The following is a 19,399-nucleotide window of genomic DNA, read 5'->3' on the forward strand; positions in this document are numbered from 1 at the left end:
CATTAATCGATCTGATACTGGTGATCCTCAAGGAGTTGAATAAAAAGACGACCCAGCCTGGAGCTGACCGATTTTAAGAGCATTACTGAATCATGGAAGAGAAAAAGACAAAATAAACACTGGAAAAAAAGTATTTGAAAAGACCAAATTTCAAACATAACAGAAATATACTCCATTCACCAGCTCCCTCCATTCAACGCAATCTTCAAGGGTGTTTTGGGATAACTTATCATTTCTTCCACTTATGCACCTTGGTCGCCCATGTCGCAAAATAAACTAGAAAGAGACTTGAAAACGTAAACAGTACGAAGATACCCCAATCGCCCCAGATCCCACCGTCCTCTCCATTACCTAGTCGGAATCCCTTCAGGTACTGATCTCCCGTGATGTACTCACACAGCTGGCAGTTCTCGGTTGCGGATGGGTTCAGGACTTGTACCTGTGCAGAACTAGCCCATGAGGAGAGGTAGGAGCCGCATGTTTCGTTGTCCGGCGGGGAAAGGATATAGAGGTCGTCTTCTTTGCAGACGATGGGTTGGTTTTCAATGACCGCAGTGACAAGACCGCCGAAAAAGTAAGTGAAAGGATTAAGCCAATACACCTGTTATTTTGAGTTTAGGACTTATTCCGTCACTTGCGCTAGTTGAATTATCTGAAAGTAATAGAAATGATGACTTACCCAGTATCGCCAGAAGACCTGAATTTGCTCATAGGGAACGATTATTCCATTGTACCAGTTGACGCAGCAAACTAAGAAAACAAGAACGTTGCCGGCTGTGCCAAGGTCAGGGCTCATGCCAATCATAAATAAGCCGAAGAGAACCTGTGGAATCATTTCAGTCAGCCAAACAGTTGCTTTTGGTCCTCGCTACGGATGCGTATGCGGCTTACCTCAAACACTTCGAAAGTCAAAAAAGACAGGAAGACGTAACCAGCTGCCTCGCCAGTGGGCAATCCGCAAAGCCAGTACCAGATGGCATAGTATAAAACACAGCATACCAGAGATCCGGGCATCTCGGCTGCAATACTCGCTGTGCAAAGTGCCTGCCAACTGTATGTGCATGAGGGACCCTCACGAGTTTCCCAAAGAAGACGAGCGAAGAAGAACCGAGCAAGGACAGTATTGACGATCGTATTCACCAAGAGAACAATGGAGAAGACGCTCAGCATTCTGGTTTAATTACATTTAGTATTGACAGATAGTTTCCTAGGTCGATGCGTGTGGCTTACCTATTCTGAAGATCGCTGGGAGATGTTCCTAGCTGGTAGACAGTTGTACCAATCAAGATCGCATGGATGATGTGCACCCAAATCTTCGAGTAAATGTATGGCGGGTTCCGCCACTGGTTTTTCAGCATTCGGACAGTGAGAAGCCAAGACTGAAGTAGGAGAGAGGAGTTGAATTCGCCATGGCCGATCTCCTCATCTACTCCGTTGTCTCCTTCATTGTAGTCCTTATTAATGCGATCTATGTCCTCTGACACAATCTTCGCTTCAGGAGACTCGCCCCAGTGCTTGGCCCACTGTCTTCCCTTGGTATCTTTGCGGGCATTAATGCCAGCGCCACCAGCCTCAAGAATAAATTCTGCAGGATTCGTGTCGGGGGGTGGCACGGATCCATGGCGGGTGAAGTAATCCAGCACCTTGTCAGTAGGACCAAAGTACAGTTGCTCTCCTTCTGGAGAGAGAGCGAGCAGCTTGTCAAATTCTGAGAAGACCAGAGCAGATGGTTGATGGATCGTCACTAGTACTGCTTGGCCAGCATGGGAGAGTTTGCGCAGGTACCTGACGATGTTGGCTGCACCTTCGGAGTCCAGACCGGAGGTTGGCTCGTCAGCGAAAAGCACGCGAGGTCGAGCTGCGAGCTCCACACCAATCTAATGGAATGTTAATCAGTATATGGCTCTATTTATCTAGGACGGAGAATGGATGAAACCCCTCACTCACCGTTACTCTTTTTTTTATCTCAACCCCCAGTCCAGAGTTTTCATCACCAATAAGGGCGTGGGCGATGTGCTTCAAATCCAGAAGTTCAAGGACCGTCTCCACGTAGGCGAGCCTTTCGGCACGCGAATAGATATCAGGTTGACGCAAGAGAGCAGAAAATTCCAGTGCTTCCCGAACAGTTGCCATTGGATCATGGAGATCAGCTTGTTGTGCAAACCCTGGAAAGATATCAGTATTGTTCAATCTTTATCATGCCATCCATGCGTCTGGTAAAGAGAGATTTGGCACTAACCAGTTACTTTCTTGAATGATTTTCCAAGTGCCTTATTTCCAAATAACAGCTCTCCTCCAACCTCGCCAGTCACATTGATCTGACTCAAAGCCTTGAGCATTGTCGTCTTCCCAGCGCCACTGGCACCACAGATTGATACGAAGTCACCTGGCCGGATATACGCTGTCACGCCCTTGATAATGCGTTTCTCACCAATGTCAATAGTCAGGCTCTTCCAGGTCAGCGAGGGACCACTATGTTTGGCAGGACCAAGCTGCACGTTATCAACACCTGACCCAGGCAGTTCTCGTTCAACATCTTTCTCAACAGTTTCATCAACTCTTGACTGTGAGTCTGACTGAGCTTGGTTCTTCTTGGTATAGACGATGGGTGACCCGCCCTGGGGCGTAAAGCGCATAAACTCGCTGCCGATCATACCTATAATGACGTAGGCAACTATGAATGCAAAGAGGATACCCACGTTACGCCATTTATGCGCGAGTAATAGCCCGTTGGCTTCAGCATACTGTAGACCGGGGATTGATTGTTGACCTTCTTTGGCTCCGGTAATCATACAGATCTGGTAGTCTGGGTTAGCACCGGTAAAATCGGGAACCATATTACCGCTGCAGTCGAGGTTGAGGCCGTCAAATTCATTAACGTAGACCTGGAACAGCCCTGCATTAGCTTTTGTGAAATCACACACATGTTCCTAGGGTTCTTACACTCTCGTATGCATAATTAATTGGACTAAGGTAGTGCAGCCAGCCAAAGTAAGGTCTCATATCCTTGGTCGGTACCAGAAAACCAGAGAACAAGATCGTGATAGTCGAGCCAGTGCCGCCGAAACGGAAGCCTATGCCAATGTTAATATCAGAATCAGTCTGCAGGAAAAAAAAAGGTACTTACAATCATCTAGAGTAGGCACATAGTATGCAAACATCCGCAACAAATTGCTAAAGCAAAGAGTCGACAAGATTAGCACGAAGAAGAAGAAGAAAAATTTTCCCGCTTCGACCTGTAGCCCTGCCAGAAAGTAGAATACGATCACAAAGATACAATGTTGGAATACGATCAGCGGCACATCAATGATCGCTCGAGCCAGAGCCACTGCTGATGGTCGATACATGTGTAATGCCGCTTGACGCTCCAGTACTGGACGATTTGTGTGCGCATCAAAGAGCTCTGGGAACTGGAGCCAGCCATTGACGATCAGGGAGAAGAATATCAGACCCCCACGGGTGAACGCACCCTGGGAATCCGCTGAGACATCAAAATACTCGCTTCCGATAATCAGACACAAAATGATGGTGGCGATCCACTTGCCATAGTAGATAATGGCTTGGCCACGCGCGAGCTGGACCTCGCGCAACAGACACTCCCAGATTTGCAGCGGGTAGGACAGGTTGAATGATGCGGTTCCCTTTGACTCGGCGGCCTGCGGGTGACCAAGGGATAGCGAATAGTCAATTTCACTGACTAGACTGGTGTAGTGTGGAGAACTCTTGAACAAGTCCGCAAAGTCGGCCGCCGTGTGCATGTTCGCAGCCACGCTATCCGGAATGACTTCACGATGGGCAGGATCGGTGACATAGGAGAGAAACTCGGCGGTTGTTTGGCCCTTTGCACGCACGAAGCCCAGATCCTCGAAGTACAGTCGGGCCTCTTCAATCTTGCCGAAGAAGGCTTGCCGTCCTTCGTAGATGACTAGTACCTTATCGAAGTAGTTGTACAGGGTCTCTCCGGCCTGGTACAAGGTTGCCATGGTGGTTCGATCGCCCACCTTTGTGAGCATATGGAGCGCCTTGACGAAGTCCAGTGCGGTAGACGAGTCCAGGCCGCGTGTGGAATTGTCGAAGCACTGCACCGAAGATCCGGCCGCGAGAACCTCAGCAATAGACACACGCTTTCTCTCACCTCCAGAGACACCGGGAAAGAACGAGCCACCGACAGGCGTATCCAATGCATGCTCGATACCGAACATCTGCGCCATTGACTGGACTAGCTCCTCGACCATTGCGCTATGGCGTGCTCCTGATGGCAGGCTCATTCGGAGAGCGAACCTTAACGTCTGACGCACAGTCAAGGCAGCAATATGTTGATCCTCCTCAGGCAAATAGATCGTATCACGACGATGGCTTTTTCCGAACTCGTCCGCCGAGATACCCGCATACTTCAGGTCCCCATAAACCTCAAGGGAGGTTCGATTGGCCAAAGTGCGCAGGAACGTCGAACACCCACTTCCTGGACGACCCAGAACCAGCAACATCTCACCTGGATTCACGATTCCCGTGAAATCTTCTAGGAGACTCCGGCTCTTGGTCTCCCCAAACCCCTTCGGGAATAAAATATTTTTGACGAAGTTGAATTGGTCAATGCCAAATGTGTTCAGGCAGGCCCGAGGAAGCGTCTTGACAGTCACCGGGCCAGTGTCTGGGGCAGAGACGCTCAGCCCGCGCCAGCTGACGGGAACATGTGTTAGATGCGCATTGCCGGAACCTTGCTTTTCGATCAGGGTACGGACGGCACCATGGTCTTCACTGATGGTCTTAGGTGCGATTTCTTTCGTATCTGGGAGCGAGGAAGAAATGGACTCTTGTGTCTCCGACATAGTGGCTGAGGTCAAGTGAAGAAATACCAGAACTCAATTGACTGGTTCCTAAAGGCCTCTACAAGCACAAATCATACTCTGGACACAGAAATAAAATAAAAATACCACTTGTTGGCTGCAAGCATTTAGGATACAGAGAGGAGGGAGCTATATGTAAATACATAAGTCGACCATTTTGATCCGCAGGAGCTCTTCCAAGCTCTGTTAATATGTCTAGTCCCAGCCTTTCCGATCTCCTGTTCAATTTCCTCCTCAACAGTAGTAATTACCCCTGACAAAGCAATATTGCTCCATCAAGGCCATTTCCTTCCGAGATAGAAATCATGTGATATCCACGTTCCCCCGAGCCACTCACATGGCGCATAGAGGATGAGTAAGTCCAATATCATTCATAACTAGTACGGGCATGGCTGTACCTAGTAGCGGCACGGCTTTACAGATATTTGTCTATTCAAATGTATAAATCTCAGATAATACATGCAGTTTGGAATTTCATTTGTACATTATGTCTCGAAACTGGTGTCACCAATACTAACTTATTATTTCTCTGACCATTGTGACTAAGCCACACTAGTACAAGTAGGAACCTCGGGAGTTCATCCGAAGTTCCCTAGTAATGCTGAAGTGGGGTGTATTATTTAGCTTCCAACTTTAATATATCGAACACCCGCCATAACTGCCCATTAGTCTCAACAACTAGTTAATCACAAGTGGCCACAGTACCACACCAGGATGGTGCCAAATATAGCTGCTGCAAAGCACGAGCTTATTGGTGACATGATCCATAGCGGAGAACTATCTGTAATCATCGCATATGGCACATACTGGCTGCAACAAGCGTATAGTCTTGAGAATCTCTTCCAATATACGACATTTGGCAGCGTTAAAGCACTTCCAAATAAAGGAGGTCGATCACAGAGCATTACTGTAGTCATTTTAGAAGCTCTTTGCGATTAGCTGCTCAAGACACCGAACTTGTATGTTGACGAGCTGGCCATTTTTTTGTGGGATAAGTTCGACGCTCAAGCGTCAAAATTTAGCATTAGCCGCACTCTTGCATTCAAAGGCTGGTCAAAAAGACTGCCCAATTCAAGGCCCGAGAGCGCAATCAAGACCTGCGTGATAAGTATTTCCACTTTATCTCAAATTTCCATTCATATCACCTTGTCTATATGGATGAATCTGGACGTGATAAGAAAATAGGCTGTAGGCGAACGGGTTAGTCCCTTCTAGATACCGCACCATTTCAAGTATGCAAATTTCATCGTCATCAACGGTATCAGGTATTACCTACATCGGCTCAGGATGGTATTGTTTTGTCTTTTGTCTTAAGTGTTCCGAGGCTCATAACTCATTCGTCTTTAAAGGTTTCATTGAGCAAGTTCTCCAGCATTATGGAAAATAGCCGAATCAAAGTCTTTGTTGGCCATGGATAAGGCATCCTTCCGTCACTCTAAACAATTGAAACAGATTTGTTCAGAAGTCGGTGTCAAACTTGTGTACCTGCCTCCACATTCTCCCGACTTGAATCCTATAGAGGAGTTATTTTCAGAGCTAGAAGTTCTCATTCGGTGCAATTGCAGTGCTACGAGGAAAACCCTGATCAAGGATTCAATAACCTCTTTGAATGGTGTGTCGATACCGCTGGTGCCAAGGGGTATAAAAGCGCAGAGGGATATCCAAGATTTTCTCTCCCTTGCAGCACAATAAAAGCAACCCTGTAATTGGTATCCAATAGGTCTCCATTCCGTGGAAATCAGTGTCGCGGTACTGGTAGCAGACTCTAAAAGTTCTTGGACATTACATCTATTGATCTCCCACTAACCCTTCGAAGATGCATATTAAAACCAAACGGGAAATTGGGCGTGATATCGTGCAAAAGAGCGAAAAATGGCCCTCTCGCATAGATTACGAAAATGTTGGGCCATTGGTAGCTATTCATAGTTAACTACTAGACTTTTATTGAAAGACTCACAATAGTAAGAGAACGAAATACGATAAGTGGAAATGAAAGAGAAATAATTTACTTCTAATATCGACCTTTCATTCTTGTACATTTATTCTTCTCCATCGCTGAGCTTAGGCCGAATCTTATGACATGCCAAAATTATCCTTGTTAGAGGCTGCAGTGAAGCGACATTCAAACTGCCCGCACGGTCCAAATCTATTAAGTCCTGGAGGGTAGACGAATTATGTGAGTTTGAATGGGCGTATTCACGGGCAACTCGCCATTCCTCCTCACTGCAGGCGCGCCACATGTACTCCGGTGCTGGAAGGGGCATCTGTAGAATCATTAATTCATTCAAAGGCTCAAAGTAGTCATAGTGCAGCTTCCGGGCTTCGGCGGCAAGTATATTAATGAGGTGGACGAAGAAGACGTTGCGGCGGAGAGATTCAGCAAATTTCCACTCGGGCCAGCCTGATTCATTTCGTCCGAGAGCTTTTTGGTGCAGCTTGCAGAGGCGCCGGGTCATCTGTTTAGCGATCAACGGATGAGTGGTGAAGATTTAAGCAACGGGGATGAGAAACTCTAATACATACCTTCAGTAAAAAGGAACCGTGAAGTTCTGCGGCCTTACCCGAGTCTTCGCGACGTCGCTCACTCCCATCTTTGGAGGGTGTGTTATGACCCGATCTGGGGCTGTCTACGGATGGCCCCCCAAATAGTCCTAAGATTTGATATACACAAACAGCATGTAGGGCGGCGAGGCAGGTTTCTGGGCGGTCGCTGTAAAGGTGAAACTCGCGGACTAGCCGCTCCCGTTGCGAGTTGATCATGTTGTCAACGAACTCAAAGCTAGACTCGACAGAGCTCGAATAGGCCGATACGCAGGCCAAGGCAATGCCGAGAGGCTCGGCCATGCCGTCCTTTGAGCACCGATATAGACGGTGGTGAATGAAGGGGGACCAGAAGTTGGGCTGCAGCATCATTCGCGGGTACTCGCGCAGAATGCTAAAAAGCTCTTGCGATAGACTGGCTGCGTCTCGCAGTGCTGTAGGGGATAGGTCTGGGATAAAGGAGCTAGCAAATATACCTGTATTCTCCCAGGAGACACCGGAGTTAGAGATCTCTGCGTCGTCGCGTCCCGCGGGCGGCTCTCCGTTACTACTGCCCGCCGATGAGGATAAAGGTGGTAGAGAGACGTCTAACGGGTCTCCCGAAAGTAATAAGGACGAATTATCTAACGGGTGGTGTGCTTTGGATTTGTCTTGCGGCGCAAGAAAGAAGGGTGGCGTTTGGCCGTGGAGATGGTCACCTAGGAAGCCTGATGATGGGTCAGACCAGGTAGCCTGACCAGAAAAGCCCGCTCCATCTTCGAGCGGGTGAAACATAAACCCGATATTATTGATTGTCGGACTCCAGGCGATGCCATCCCCAGCCAAGGTCATGGTTGAGACGGGAATACCGGGGGTAAAACCTGTGGGTGTCGGTTCCAGAGCTACTTCTAAGGGTGTCATCAGCTCCGAGCCTGTGTCTTGGTCTCCCTGTATTAAAGATGCTGAAGATGTATTAGGATAGTGACAGGCCGTGCCCATCTGAACACATCGACTACAAGCTGGGCGGGTCAATGAACAGCGTAACTTCTTTTGGGCACAAGTTTCACATGACTTGCGCTTAGATGCGCGTTCCTGACCGAAGGTTTTAGCACAACGACGTCGATGCCGGTCCCGGAGATCCCCTGTTGGATTCGTCAATACTTTGCAAAACCACAGATATACCATATGCAGATAGACGACGTACGGCGACTATAGGCCTTATTGCAGAGACCGCAGCGAAATTCAGCATCCGTCGTGTCAGGAGAGTTGCGATTATCGCTGTGTTCATTGTAGTTATTCCAGTCCATGACGTTGAAAAGGCTAGCTGAAAAATCAATGTGAATGGTTACTCAAAGAAACTATGGATTGGAGAAAAGCAGATGATCCCCGCAAACCCGCTAGCTCTTATCGGTCAATCACGTGACCAGAGGCGCACTATTTGCCAAAAACCCTGGGTCTTGGCGAAGTTTTAGAGTTTATACGCAGCATGAATCTACCCTCATACTTCAATAGCATCAACATATTTAAGTGTAATTATTGTATATTAGGAGTCAAACTACAATTAATTCATTGTGTTCTTCAGAATTTTTCAAACAATTCAAATCTTCACTGTCAGCATGTAGTAGTACCTTTGAACCTGGGACCCGCCTAGGCACGCCTGAACAGTCAGAATTCGGGACTTTTGGCGAGATACAGCCCCGAAGAAGTAAGCTCGTATAATCAACTACCTACTAGATAGGTAGCCCGATGGCTTTAAAAATCCAGAAGCTCTCTTTCTGCCGCCCTCGGGAACTGTTTCTGAATGAATCACTACCTACTAGTCTCAGGTACACAGGTAATTTTGCTTTTCAAAAAATATTTCTGCCCAGGTGGTTACATCCTCATCACTTTTGTCTGTTTTCTTATAAATATAGCTCTTACCAGCCAGTTTCAAGACCTTCTAAGGAAGTACCATATTGGTAACCTTGAAAGTCTCTTACATTTCCCCACTCTAGGAGCCGTGTAACCCTCCCTATCTTGCACGACTCGCTGTAAAGATTCGTATTTATTAGATTATATTTCTGATCAGGTCGATATCTAACTGGAGGATAGCCAAGTACTGGGTATCGGAGTTAATGTCTGTCAGATATGCGGACGACATAATCGGTTCGACTGGGATGATGTATGCATCAAGCTGCAGATTACAGAGCCCTGGAACTTTGGAATGGATCGAATAATCCTGATGATGAATCAGGTCAATATCTGACTGGAAGATAAACAAGTACTGGGTTATCGGAGCTAATGTCTGTCAGATATGCGGACGACATAATCGGTTCGACTGGGATAACGTATGCATCAGGCTGCAGATTACAGAGCCCTGGAACTTTAGAATGAATCGAATGATCATGATGATGAATGTCGATCCATATGATGATTAGATAGGCATGCAACATGCATACTTTCCCACGTACACATGATGTCGTGATTATCCTTCTAAGGTTGGTAGGTAAGCACTAAGTCGGAGTGCCGGCATTCGAGTGGAGAAGTTGAGTCTCCACAAGATTAGAATCTCCATGACCTATGATTGTTCAATATCTGAGTGCCAGTCTTTCCAGAGTTAGTGATTACAGCAGACACAGTTTTACCTTGGTGTGCTTGCCAAGTTGGCCATGGCTTGGAGGCGTATCCAGGTCTATCTACAAGAAACAATTCACATATGGCGTCATATGATAACTAGTTAGCTGCTAGCTGTCCACAATTAGAAGTTCTAGTCTTCAGAAGTCAAAGCAGCTAGATTGAATCTAAAATTATGTCGGTTTATACCTAGCGCTGAGCGCAGTTGAAAAGCTTCGGAGTAATGTGGCGAATCAGGGCTGATGCACACTGAGGCCTATCTAGTACTTCAGGTCTTCTCATGATAATCTATGGATGTACCTAAGTATACAGAAATATTCCAGCCTCTGGGCTTGAAAAGTTCAGATGTTGTGACCTCAAGAACCCAGGTAGATATTACTTTTAGTCTCAATATACAAGGGTGCTGTGAGCTATTATAAATCCTTATGGTACCAAGCATTTCAACGCTCCAAGCTTGGAATGCTTGATTTTTTTGCAAGGTTATCCATGGAAAGCTCTAACTCGAACTGTAACACTGCATCTGCAATATCTGCAACACGCCCCAAGGTTTACTGTAACATAAATTAAAGTCATGGGGCATAATGAAAACTGTAAATATTTCTTTTTTGTAACAAGCTCGGAGAGTGCCCTGGTTTATATAGTACCTAATATACCAAAGAGCGTTGAGGAAACAGATCCCACTCGGGCAGGCAGGAAATACCAAGATTTATTTAAACTAAGCGTTGAGCGGCAAGCTTGTCCCGATGTCTTCTACTTACTCCAGATCTATAGAAGCCTTTCCAAATGGCCGATTTCCATAAATCGCTATGTAAATCCAGGGCTCCTGCTACCCGCTCATTCCTAAAATTTGAGATTTCATGTACCAAGCTCCCAGCTCAAATGAATGATTTCCAAAGTAAGCATGATCTGAAGCCTAAAATAACGAGCTAATGGACTTCACTAAACACCGCCCAACCTTGGAAACTATGAAAAATCTTTCTTTTGAGGACCCGTGGATTTTTATAAAGATTTCTTTCAAAGGATTCTAGGATTATCAATCTACCTGGACATGAGTTATATAATCTGCTTGATCATACTACCTCTGATGAAGAAGAATTTTATGGGCTTAGTGCTAGTTTTATTGCTACTATCAAATTTGGGATGTTTAATTTTAGCAACTATTATGCTCATATAGATCATCAAGATGCCTATATAAAGTGCTTTTTCTTGATGCACACTTCAAAACGCTCCTATTAGGGAAAGATCTTGGCAAGGATGCAGAACCAATCATGAAGTATATTAGGGGCTTTTTATATGAAAAATACTCCGGTACTACCCCTTAGCCTTCTTCTTTGATGATCCTAATCAATCTGATCTCATGAAGAAGCGCCATTCCGGATTGATTCTTCTAAGATTAATCAGAAGAACGGGCTATTCTTATAAAACTCATGACAAATGAGACTGCGAAAAATGCCCTCCTTCGCAATGTCTATAAAGGTAAGTATTATGAGTCTGATGATAATTCTAAGTTGCGCAGAGTTGAGAGCTAAGCTCTAACTTGTTGATTAAGGTACGGCACTGTTGATCGATAGTGTGGGTCGTAACCCACAGAACTCCACAACAATACAACTCATATACACATGCTACAACAGGTTATGAGCCCTTATTGCTCAAAATTGATAATGAATCAGGGCACTCTCCATTCATTTTAACAAACTATCACTCTTGGAGATTGGATGCTGAAGTTTCAACTCACGGGCCTTGGAGCAGTGGGTCGTCGAAGACACAGAACCTGCTCCTGATATTAGCTCTACGACGCGAGCAGCCGAAATAACCAAAACTATAGCCTGCGGCCAATCCACTGTTGCCACGGTGAAAGAAGAGGACACACTAAATCAAACTGCTTGGAGTTCAACGATGTGAAGAGGAAGACAAGCAAAATCAAGAACGGCTATCTCGAATATTTCATGGCATAACTTATACAGCAGATGATGGAGTGACTGCATCAACAAGCTCAACTCAAAACACCATCACGAGCCGATGCGAACTATACCTAGGCTGAAGATGGCTTCGCTCATGTAGCAAGTTATAGTGCATCATCCATGAATGAATATTTCTTAGACTCTGGAGCCGGTCACCCGATGACTCATACAAAGTCAGATCTCACGCACTTCAACCGATTTCACCAACATTGTTAAGTCAGGACTGGTCACGGATCATACGCGAAAGCACTTAGAAGTGGCACACTTAATATTCGGATATTTCTAACCTCTATTGATTTATAGGAAGTCTAGTAGATACATCAACTTGGCACTAACCTAATATCTGCGCGTTCATTAGACGTTATAAGGTTATTTAGAAGTCATCTTTGCTAGTGGGCAATGCAGGATCCGACATGACGAGAGACTGTTTATCACTATAAGGCAAATCCAATCTAATCTTACTAGCTCAATCTACGTCTACGTTTAATGCCAAATTCAATAACTACCACCTGGTCACAATCTGGAATCAACGACTTAGACATTTCAATAATACAGACGTGTCGAATATTACCAAAATCTAACTACCAAAGCAAATGCCCCGATGTGATTCGTGAATGGGTAGAAACAAGCACACCATATATAACAGGAACCCTGAAGAAAGAGCAGCTAAGCCATTTGAACTCATCAATACTGATCTCAGTAGTTTACTTCCTACCTTTCTAGGCGTCTTTTCTAGGCGGTTATCGATACTTCCTTGTTTTCATCGACGATTTCACACGATACAACCAAACCTAGTCTTCCTAAGGGCAAGGATATGAAAGGATCCATCAAAGTCTTTCGTGACTATCAATATGGGTCAAGACTCAATTCAGTGCAACCATATATAGAATCTGTACAGACACTAGGGAATTTACCAACAAGTTACGGTACGGTACGGTCATGTGGTCAACGAAGGCATTCAACATAAACTCAGCCCTCCCAATACTCCGAATATGACGGTTCGAACACTCAAAGAAATGGCGGGAAGTGAGCCTGTAGAATTCTGTCTGTCAAATGAGAACTGAATAGTGGATTCGTGCGAGCAAATAGGAACAGAGTAGTCAAAAATATGTGTGTGTATTTGCTGCAGTAAAATTTGCTGCAGTAAAGAACGTATGAGAGCTGACTAATAACGCACTAAACTAAACTTGGAATCGGTCCTTTGACACTGTCTCATTATATTTGCTTAGTTTGCATTAGTTTGCATTGTTTGCATTAGTTTTTGAGATGAGCTCATTTCTAATCGATCACGTGCTTAAGTTAGTAAGGGTTGATCAAGAAGTTTAAAATCGCTTACGTGACTAGCACTACAGCGTTCTATGCGCTCAAATCCATGCTGATTCCTTACCAGGTCAATTCTATATGATAACCAAAAATTTGAATCTCTGAACAAATATCATTACACCATTTAATGATTTAGCAAAGTCTGAAACATCTAATTTTTGGTGAACTAGAAAGCGGGATCCTAACTTGGTTAGACGCGGAGTTCTCGATTCTTCAATACAGAGTACGTATTAGTGACTTCCGATCCACATATCTCCCAATAGCTCAAATTAAGTCACTTGAACAACGGGTTGATTATTGACAATCCTTGCACCCCCCACCTTTTTCTTCTCATCTACTCATCCTTGTATCTATTCTGCTATTGCTTTCCCAACTATTTGTGGCAAAAAGTTGAGCAGTGAAATTCTTATCGGGAACACTTGACAAGAAGAAAAAGTGGCCGCCCGGGACAACTTCCACTTTTCATCCCCAATCTTCCATTGCCGGTTTCAGTTCAGGCAATGCTCGCCATTTGCGCTCGAATGATAGGTTAATTATTAGAATCGCATTTTTTTTATCGCTTGCTTCATCTATCTAAGTACAGATAGACTTATTGCTGGAAAAAGGGGACTGGTCGATTGATCTCACATCTCAAATCGGCTCTACGCAGTCCTCGCAAATCATGCTACCTCACTGCGAGGGCCCTGTCTGGGCTATAGACGATTTATCGCGCTGCTTTCAACGCAAGTGAGTCATCATATTCCTTCTCCACTGATATTCAGGATTTGTTGCCTGTGAGACCGTTTCACTAACCAGAATGTGATACGTAGTGTTCTGCAAGTCGCGCTCCCAGTCGTGACATGCAGCTTCTCTTTGCTTTTGATCGTCTTCCACACCGCTCGTACCTTTGTCATCTCCCGTAAAAGTGTTGTCGCCTACAAGCTCCTACCGGAAAACGCCACCGAAGATGAAATCCTCAATGGCTCCCCCGAAGACGAAACGGACCCAATTCTGCAGCAAGCCGTCCAGAGCGAACAGCTATCAATCGAGGTGGATCGCCCGCGCTATGAAAACGCAGTTGTCGCTCTAGAAATCGCAGCTTTAATTGGTCAAGTTGCTCTGTATGTAGTGATCTTGTCGACAAAGGGTTGGGGGCGCCATGGATCCATCCCTGCAACGGCAGGTCTGGTTACTTGGGGCTATATTCTGTTCTTGGTTCTGCTTCGTTTGCTCATGTCCATTCGGAATCTCTTCTCGGCCTCACAACTATGGGCACATACCACCATTCTGTATGGCCTTCAATGGGTTTTCAATATCATGGTGTTCCGATCCGCCATCATCCATCCGATTTCAGATCAATCCTTGACTCTGAGCAGCATCGGATTCGCCCTAGGCACAGTTCTTCTTATCATCTCCCTAGTCACTCGCCGTGGCAACAAGGCGGTCTTTGTGGAGCACGAGGAAGGATTGGAGCCCCCGCCTTACCCTACGGCCAGTCTCTTATCACTCGCGACGTTCTCTTGGCTCGACCCCCTGATTTGGAAGGGCTACAAGCAACCCTTAGAGCTGGAGGATGTTTGGAATCTGACCCCCTCTCAGAAGGCAGCCGGCATTCTGTCGAAATTTCGAAGACGGCAGATGAAGGGCTCTTTGGCTTGGAAGCTCGTCCGCTACTTTGCCGGAACTATCTTGAAGCAAGGTGCTTGGACCATTTTTGCTAACATGTTTGTCTTCGTACCCAGTCTACTTCTCATGGCCATCCTGAAATACGTGGAAGACCCGAGCTCGACTACTGCTCATGCGGCTTGGCTGTATGCTATCCTGTTATTTTCCTCCGCCATCATTCAAGGCGTTGCAGATGGTCAAGCCTTGTACATTGGTCGTAAGATGGGTGTCCAAATCCGCGCAATCATCATTGGTGAAATTTATGCCAAAGCGCTTCGACGCAAGGCCGGTGCTTTGACGGATGCTGCTAAAAATGATGCGAAAGAGCCAGTTGCGCCCAAAGACGCCAAAAAGAAGAAGGGCTTCTTTTCCTTTGGGCGAAAGAATAAGAATGCAAATGGAGACGCCGAGGAGGCTGTGCCCAAGCCTAAGGCCGAGGGCGAGGAAGATGATGTGCAAGCGAACGTTGGTACCATCATCAACTTGATGGCCATCGATTCGTTCAAAGTAAGCGAGGTCGGCGCATATCTTCATTTCTTGTGGGCCAGTGTGCCAGTACAAATTATTATGGCAGTCACACTTCTTTATAGAATTCTGGGCTTTAGCTCCTTTGCTGGTATTGTGTTGATGGTCATGATGCTACCCATTAATCTTTTCATCGCCCGCCAGTTCAACAAAGTTCAGAACCAGATCCTCAAGGGCACCGACGCCCGTATTCATGCGACGAATGAAGTTCTGCAGAACATCCGCATCATCAAGTACTTCGCCTGGGAGCAGCGATTCCAGGATATCGTCAATGAAAAGCGTAAGGGAGAGTTGAAGGCTCTGCGGAAACGCTACGTCCTTTGGTCTTGTGCTGCTACTGTTTGGTACGGAACGCCCATTTTGATTACGTTCATGTCATTCTTCTTGTATACTGCTGTGGAAAAGAAGCAATTGACCCCATCAATTGCTTTCCCGGCTCTGTCTATGTTCTCCCTCCTGCGCGTGCCCCTGGATCAACTCGCGGATATGGTGGCACACGTTCAGGAATGCAAGGTTTCTTTAGACCGAGTAGACAAGTATCTTAACGAAGATGAGACTGAAAAGTATATTCAGCTACATGATAGCTCCGTCTCTGATGGACCTCCCAGAATCGGTTTGGAGAATGCGACTCTGTCCTGGGGTACCAAGCCTCAGTCGCAGACCTCCTCTTCCACCAATGAGTCGAATTCATTCCGTTTGATCAATGTTGATGTCGATTTTCCTATCGGTCGTCTGAGTATCATCGCTGGTTCCACTGGTTCTGGAAAAACATCCTTGCTCATGGCAATTCTCGGTGAAATGAGGCTCATAGAGGGTTGTGTCTATCTCCCAGGAGGTGTCGCCAGTCGTGCAGAGCTCCCAGTTGATCCCGAAACAGGCCTTATTGACAGCATCGCATACTGCGCACAGGAAGCATGGTTGGTCAACGATACTGTAAAGGAGAACATCATCTTCGCGACCCCCTATGATGAGAAGCGCTACCGTGCAGTTCTGAAGGCCTGTGCTCTCGAGCGTGACATTGAGATCCTGGATGCTGGCGATCAGACTCTCGTTGGAGAGAAGGGCATCAGTCTGTCTGGTGGTCAGAAGCAGCGAATCTCTCTTGCCCGTGCCATGTACAGCAGTGCCCGTCACCTACTGCTGGATGACTGTCTTTCTGCTGTCGATTCCCATACTGCAAAGCATATTTTCCGTCAAGCTCTGACTGGTCCGCTGATGATCAGTCGTACTTGCATCCTGGTGACCCACAATGTTTCCCTCACTGCACCCAGTGCCGATCACGTTGTGGTACTGGATAATGGTAAAATTACTGCTCAAGGTCGCCCTGAGGATGTTGCCGCTACTGGCGCATTAGGTGAGGAGTACGTAAAGTCACAAGCAGGCTCTCGAGCTAGCTCCGCGCCCTCGGTTATAGAAATTGAGGACGCAGAGGTTGCGAACGGAGTCCCCAATGGAACGGCCACAATTCAAAAGGATGAAAAGGACCGAATGAAAGAAGGCAAATCAGAAGGAAACGTCCAGTGGTCCACCATTAGCATGTACCTGCGCGCGATGGGCCACTGGTACTACTGGGTCGTGGCGATTTCCGTGTTCTCCCTGCAACAACTAGGCTCGGTGTCCACCAACCTTTGGATCCGTGAATGGGCCAACGCTTATCAAACTAAAGTCAATAGCCAAGATGACTCCGGCCGTTACGCTGCTGTCTCGCATCTCAAGCCTCCCACTTTCAACGTTGGTAGTGTGTCAAAAATGAGCAGCTGGGTCCCACCACAACTCGGCATTCAGTCCTCTAGTACTACACCTGACGGTGAAGTCAATGTGACTTACTACTTGGGTATATATGCCCTGCTCGGCTTCTTGTATATCGGCATCTCTCTCGTGCGCGAGGGTGTGCTGTTCTGGGGCTCAATTCACGCATCTTGGAAGATCCATGACCGTCTCCTCAAGGCTGTGATGCGCGCGAAATTCCGTTTCTTCGACTCGACACCACTCGGACAGCTCATGAACCGCTTTTCTAAGGACGTGCAGTCTGTTGATCAGGAGGTTGCACCGGTGGCGATCGGAATGCTTCACAGTCTTGCCTCTGTGATCATGATTGTTATTCTTATTTCCATCATCACTCCAGGTTTCTTGATTGCAGGCGTGTTCATTACCCTGGTCTACACCGCTCTGGGTGCAGTCTACTTGAATGGCTCCCGAGACCTCAAACGCCTGGAGTCTGTGCAGAGAAGTCCTCTTTACCAGCAGTTCGGTGAAACTCTCAACGGTATTGTCACTATTCGCGCTTATGGTGATGGACCACGTTTCATTGTCGATAACCACCGCCGTATCAATAGTTACAACCGGCCGCATTTCTATCTCTGGGCAAGTAATCGCTGGCTTGCACTGCGTGTCGATTGGACCGGTGCTCTTGTCTCTTTCTTCTCCGCGACCTTTGTCCTACTCAATGTCGGCAAAATAGATGCTGGTGCCGCCGGTCTTTCCTTGACCTACGCCGTGACCTTCACAGAGAATGTTCTCTGGCTCGTCCGACTGTATTCCGAAGTCCAACAAAACATGAATTCGGTTGAGCGCGTGAAAGAGTATCTCGAGGTTGACCAAGAGGCAGATGCTGTTATCCTGGAGAATCGCCCGACGACCGGCTGGCCTACTGAAGGTGCCGTAGAATTTTCTAGCTACACTACCCGCTACCGACCAGACCTCGATCCTGTGCTGAAGGAGGTTTCCTTCTCTGTCAAGGCAGGTGAGAAGGTTGGTATCGTTGGTCGTACTGGTGCCGGTAAAAGCTCCTTGGCATTGGCGCTCTTCCGGGGGTTAGAGGCCGAGAAGGGTAATATCTTGATTGACGGTGTTGACATCGGCTCTATCGGGTTGCGTGATCTCCGTGAAGCTATCACAATTGTGCCGCAAGATCCTACTCTGTTTACCGGTACCATCCGCACTAACCTTGATCCTTTCGGTCTATTCAGTGACGAGGAAATCTTCACTGCCCTCCGTCGGGTACACTTGATCGGGCCCAATGTATCCGGCAACACGACTCCCATGACAGGAAGCACATTCATCGATTCCAACGCCGCTGACGGTGTCAACGACAGTGTAATCACAGTTGTCGAAAACAAGAACGTATTCCATAACCTCGAGAGTCCAGTCTCAGAGTCCGGCTCCAACCTATCACAAGGTCAACGCCAGCTCCTCTGTCTCGCCCGCGCTCTCCTCAAGAAACCTCGTGTTCTAATGATGGACGAAGCCACCGCCTCCATCGACTATGCCACTGATGCCAAGATTCAAGAAACTCTTCGCGAGCTTCACGACAGCACAATCATCACAATCGCACACCGTCTGCAAACAATCATCGATTACGATAAAGTCCTAGTCCTTGACCACGGCCGCGTCGTCGAGTTCGATGATCCGTGGACCCTGATCAACGCCACCGACGGTTCTTTCCGTGGTATGTGCGAGAACAGCGGTAATATTGACGCTTTGTTAGAGGGTGCCAAGAAAGCCTGGATCTCCAAGCGTCTGGTCGACGACTCTTGAGTGTTTGATTCTACAATCGCGTACATAATATTTTGTTTCTTGATTATTTCCTTGTCTAGAGTTTGGAAAAGGGAGATCTTTCATTCCAATGTCTTGTTCAAATGTTTTCTGGGAGGCTCTTTACTTATTCTGATGGCGTCTGATGGCGTCCACGGCATCTGTTCTTTTCTTGTCTATCATCTTTTATTTATATTTCTGAATAGAGGACTAATCTTACCTCTGTCATGATTAAATAATGCAGATATCGACTCAGTCAACTTGTTTTCTTTTTTTTAAAAAAAATGATAACCATCATCAAATACAGTATTTCTTTCGGCCTCACGTAATTTCTATCACGATCAAGAACCACCGCTGTAGTTCTGATGTAACCCTCCTCCCGAGGCCGTAGTTCCGTATCAAACTTCCTCAAATACTTAACTAGCCCATGGT

General features: G+C 46.6%; 3 protein-coding genes across 3 annotated transcripts; 1 reads left to right on the forward strand and 2 right to left on the reverse strand.

Annotated features, from left to right (window-relative positions):
* Window positions 1-229: 229 nt before the first annotated feature.
* Window positions 230-4,829, reverse strand: N7495_001177 (uncharacterized protein; the record flags this gene model as incomplete). The annotated part of the gene is made up of 8 exons (XM_057203847.1): window positions 230-601; window positions 680-823; window positions 892-1,171; window positions 1,231-1,877; window positions 1,948-2,165; window positions 2,240-2,885; window positions 2,944-3,074; window positions 3,128-4,829. 8 exons carry the CDS (start codon window positions 4,827-4,829, stop codon window positions 230-232), a joined length of 4,140 nt encoding a protein of 1,379 aa, XP_057067920.1.
* A 2,057-nt stretch (window positions 4,830-6,886) lies between these two features.
* On the reverse strand, window positions 6,887-8,674 carry N7495_001178 (Zn(II)2Cys6 transcription factor domain-containing protein; the record flags this gene model as incomplete). The annotated part of the gene is made up of 3 exons (XM_057203848.1): window positions 6,887-7,303; window positions 7,371-8,509; window positions 8,572-8,674. 3 exons carry the CDS (start codon window positions 8,672-8,674, stop codon window positions 6,887-6,889), a joined length of 1,659 nt encoding a protein of 552 aa, XP_057067921.1.
* A 5,251-nt stretch (window positions 8,675-13,925) lies between these two features.
* N7495_001179 (uncharacterized protein) lies at window positions 13,926-18,970 on the forward strand (the record flags this gene model as incomplete). The annotated part of the gene is made up of 2 exons (XM_057203849.1): window positions 13,926-13,990; window positions 14,074-18,970. The coding sequence occupies 2 exons, from the start codon at window positions 13,926-13,928 to the stop codon at window positions 18,968-18,970; spliced, it is 4,962 nt and encodes a 1,653-aa protein (XP_057067922.1).
* Window positions 18,971-19,399: the final 429 nt, after the last annotated feature.

This window comes from Penicillium taxi, assembly GCF_028828555.1.
Source record: "Penicillium taxi strain IBT 34144 chromosome Unknown utg000001l_segment0_segment0, whole genome shotgun sequence".
NCBI classification, from domain to species: Eukaryota; Fungi; Ascomycota; class Eurotiomycetes; order Eurotiales; family Aspergillaceae; genus Penicillium; species Penicillium taxi.